The following is a 2767-nucleotide window of genomic DNA, read 5'->3' as shown; positions in this document are numbered from 1 at the left end:
GGTTCTTTACCAAAACATGACCTGAAGCCCGTGGGGGAGGGTGGGGAGGTGTATCTGTGTTTGCCGCGTTCCCCTGGAGAGCTTCCACGGGCTTCAGGTCATGTTTTGGTAAAGAACCTGCCTGCCAACGCAGGAGACTCGAGAGATGCAGGTTGGATCCCTGGGTCCAAACAAAACCCCTCATGTCCTATTGGCCTGAATCACTCTGACTCAGGGTCAGGAAGATCCCCTGGAGTAGGAAATGGCAACCCACTCCAGTATTCTTGCCTGGGAAATCCCATGGGCAGAGGAGCCTGGCGGGCTGCAGTCCATGGGGTCATGAAGAGTTGGACACGGCTGAAGCGACTAAGCAGGCAGCCTGGAGAGCAGCCTGATGAGATGGATGAAGACCCTGGCCATATCCTTTGGCCCAGGAACATACCAAATAAAAGGATTTCTAAGATGGAAAAAGCTGGGACTTCCCAGGTGGCCCAGTGGCTTATACTCCATGCTCCCAAAGCAGAGACCTGGGATTCAATCCCTGGTCAGGGAACTAGATCCCACGTGCCACCCACAACTAAAGATCCTGCATGCTGAGACGAAGATGGGAGGTCCTGCGTGCTGCAACTAAGACCCAGCATAGGCAAATAAATTAATTTAAAAAAAAAGATGAAGAACGCTTTATATCCAGAGTTGCTCATTACGAACTAACTTAGAAGCTGGTAAACCAGAAACAACCTAAATGCCCCACAGCTGTTGGTGGAAAAAGGAGATGGTTTAAGAATTAGGGCCCAGCCCCTGGGTGGAGTAAAATGACGGTGACCAGATGCTGAAAAATGAAGCCAATTCTGGGGAAATACGATAAGAACTGCAAAAACATTCTGGTCACAGCTATTTCCAACAGCAAGCGTACTTTCTGCTTTCAGAACAATCTGAATAGAAAGTGCAGCAATCAACAAGCTGACCATGGAATCAGAGTGCGATTCATGCCCCTGGACACAAGAGGGTTTTTGTTTTCTTTTGTCTTTTCTGTTGTCCTGCCTAATTTACTACATTCTGTTTATAATAGTGAAACACACCTTACTGTTAATTAGTCGTCTGTGATCCAGATTTTAAACTTTCCTTTCGGTGTCATGAAAACCAGAAGACCACGGGGCCAAATGCCACATTGAGACTGTCCCAAATCATCTTTATCACTCTGAACTGTCCAAATGTCAGATCTGTTATCTGAGGGAGACTGGCCACGTGTGCATTTGTCCTTCGAATTCACAGAGAGCACAACATTGAGCAAAAAGGTCAAGTCCTGAAATCATTCTTTCCTGAGCACCTTCTATATACCAGGTGCAGCACCAGGATATTTACAGGCATCATCACACCCCAAACCCTATCCTCCCATTTTACAGATATGGCAAGTGAGGCTCTGAGCTATGCAACACGCTCAAAGTCACACCGTGGAGAGGGCACTGCAAGGATACCTGAAGACGGAAACAGGGAACTTCCACATTCGTGGCTCAGAATCATGAGTTTAGGACCTAAGAACCTACAAAGTGACCTGAAAAGCCTTCCCATCTTCCCTATTCTGGGGGCCCCTAAGTCTGCCTGCCCCATACTTACAAGATCTCTGGGCAGGGGAGATAATAGGGGATGTAGGAGACCAGCAGCCAGTTCTCGACATACATCCTAGGAAGGAAATATATGTGTTGACTTGATTTTTAAGCTGAGGCTGAGAAGTCACGTTGGTGCATGTTAGTGGAAATCCAGGTCCCCAGTGGCGCACCTGGGGTCCCCCCCTCCCCCACCCTCCACCTATTAGTCCTTGGGTCTGGCTGACCTCAGAGGACAAAGCCTCCTGGCCTTCTGCAGTGAGTCATTATACAGCTATGCAGCCATTCATTCCTGGGGGAGGAATATTCTTGACACCAGTCCCACAAGGGACTGGTGGTGTGGGGGAACCCCCAGAGCTTTGCGGAAAGGACACACGGGGTGAATTCTGGAGCATAGACAGGAGTTCCTCATTAACACAGCTAAAAGAATAGTCCAGGCAGAGGCAAGAGTTAGGTGTAGAGGCCGGGAGGTCAGTGCAAAGGAAAACCCGTAAGCCAGGCTGGGTCAGCCGTACTGGGGCTGGTGGGGAGGGACAGGTGTGCCTAGAGAAGAGGGTGGGACCTGGAAATCCTGGGAAGGGGTCCAGGTTTGGGGGTTGAGATGCTGAGAGAGGGAGGAGTCTGGGGTGGGGACAGAGGGCTGCAAGGGGCATGCTCACCACAGAGAGCAGAGGGTGATGCCCAGCAGCAGGCAGAATCCCAGGCCCAGGGCCAGTCTCAGGCAGTGCATCGCTGGGGGCAGCCTCTGAGCCTGGGCACCTGCAGAGACCGAGTGCGTCTTGGTGAATCGGCCCACCTCTCTCAGGGGTGTCAGGCTCAGAGTCCAGGTCTCCGGGGTCGGGGAACACCTGCAAAGGGATGCTCCTTATCCACAGGACACTGACCGCTGCTCTGCCCTCCCCTGGGCACCACCATCAAGGGGAATGTGGAGTCCAGGCGTCGTCCTGTCCAGCTGGACCCCAGGCCCAGATTTGGCAGTTCCAGGGGACAGAGGCTCAGGATTCAGCCAAAGCCGGCTGCTGTGCCTTGGGAGAGGCACTGGGCCGGAAAGGCGACTGGCCGCCCCCACTGCCTTGGCTCGCATGTCTCCCTCCTGAAACCTTCCATGATGAGCCGGCCTTCCTAGCGACTAGGGCCAGAGGACATGGAGCCTTAAGGATTCTGGGGGAAACAGCCGGGTCGCT

The 2767-nt window shown here is 52.5% G+C and overlaps 1 protein-coding gene across 4 annotated transcripts in view; it reads right to left on the bottom strand.

Moving 5' to 3' along the window:
• GBGT1 (globoside alpha-1,3-N-acetylgalactosaminyltransferase 1) overlaps positions 1–2427 on the bottom strand; it is an 8846-nt gene extending 6419 nt beyond the window's left edge. For 3 of the 4 annotated variants that reach the window (XM_010856757.1, XM_010856758.1, XM_010856760.1), the window contains exons 1-2: positions 2243–2427; positions 1594–1659 (exon numbers count right to left, since the gene is read on the bottom strand). In XM_010856757.1, the coding sequence (XP_010855059.1) occupies positions 1594–1659; positions 2243–2313 (137 nt within the window). In that variant the 5' untranslated portion in view covers positions 2314–2427. Of the gene's footprint in view, positions 1–1058; positions 1539–1593; positions 1660–2242 lie in introns of those variants that run through there. The other variant, XM_010856759.1, reaches the window with a different exon arrangement.
• Positions 2428–2767: the final 340 nt, after the last annotated feature.

The sequence above is a fragment of the Bison bison genome, unplaced genomic scaffold (assembly GCF_000754665.1).
Source record: "Bison bison bison isolate TAMUID 2011002044 unplaced genomic scaffold, Bison_UMD1.0 scf7180017864375, whole genome shotgun sequence".
Taxonomy (NCBI): Eukaryota; Metazoa; Chordata; class Mammalia; order Artiodactyla; family Bovidae; genus Bison; species Bison bison.
Note: the sequence above shows the minus strand (reverse complement) of the source record. Positions and strands in the feature narration are given on the sequence as shown.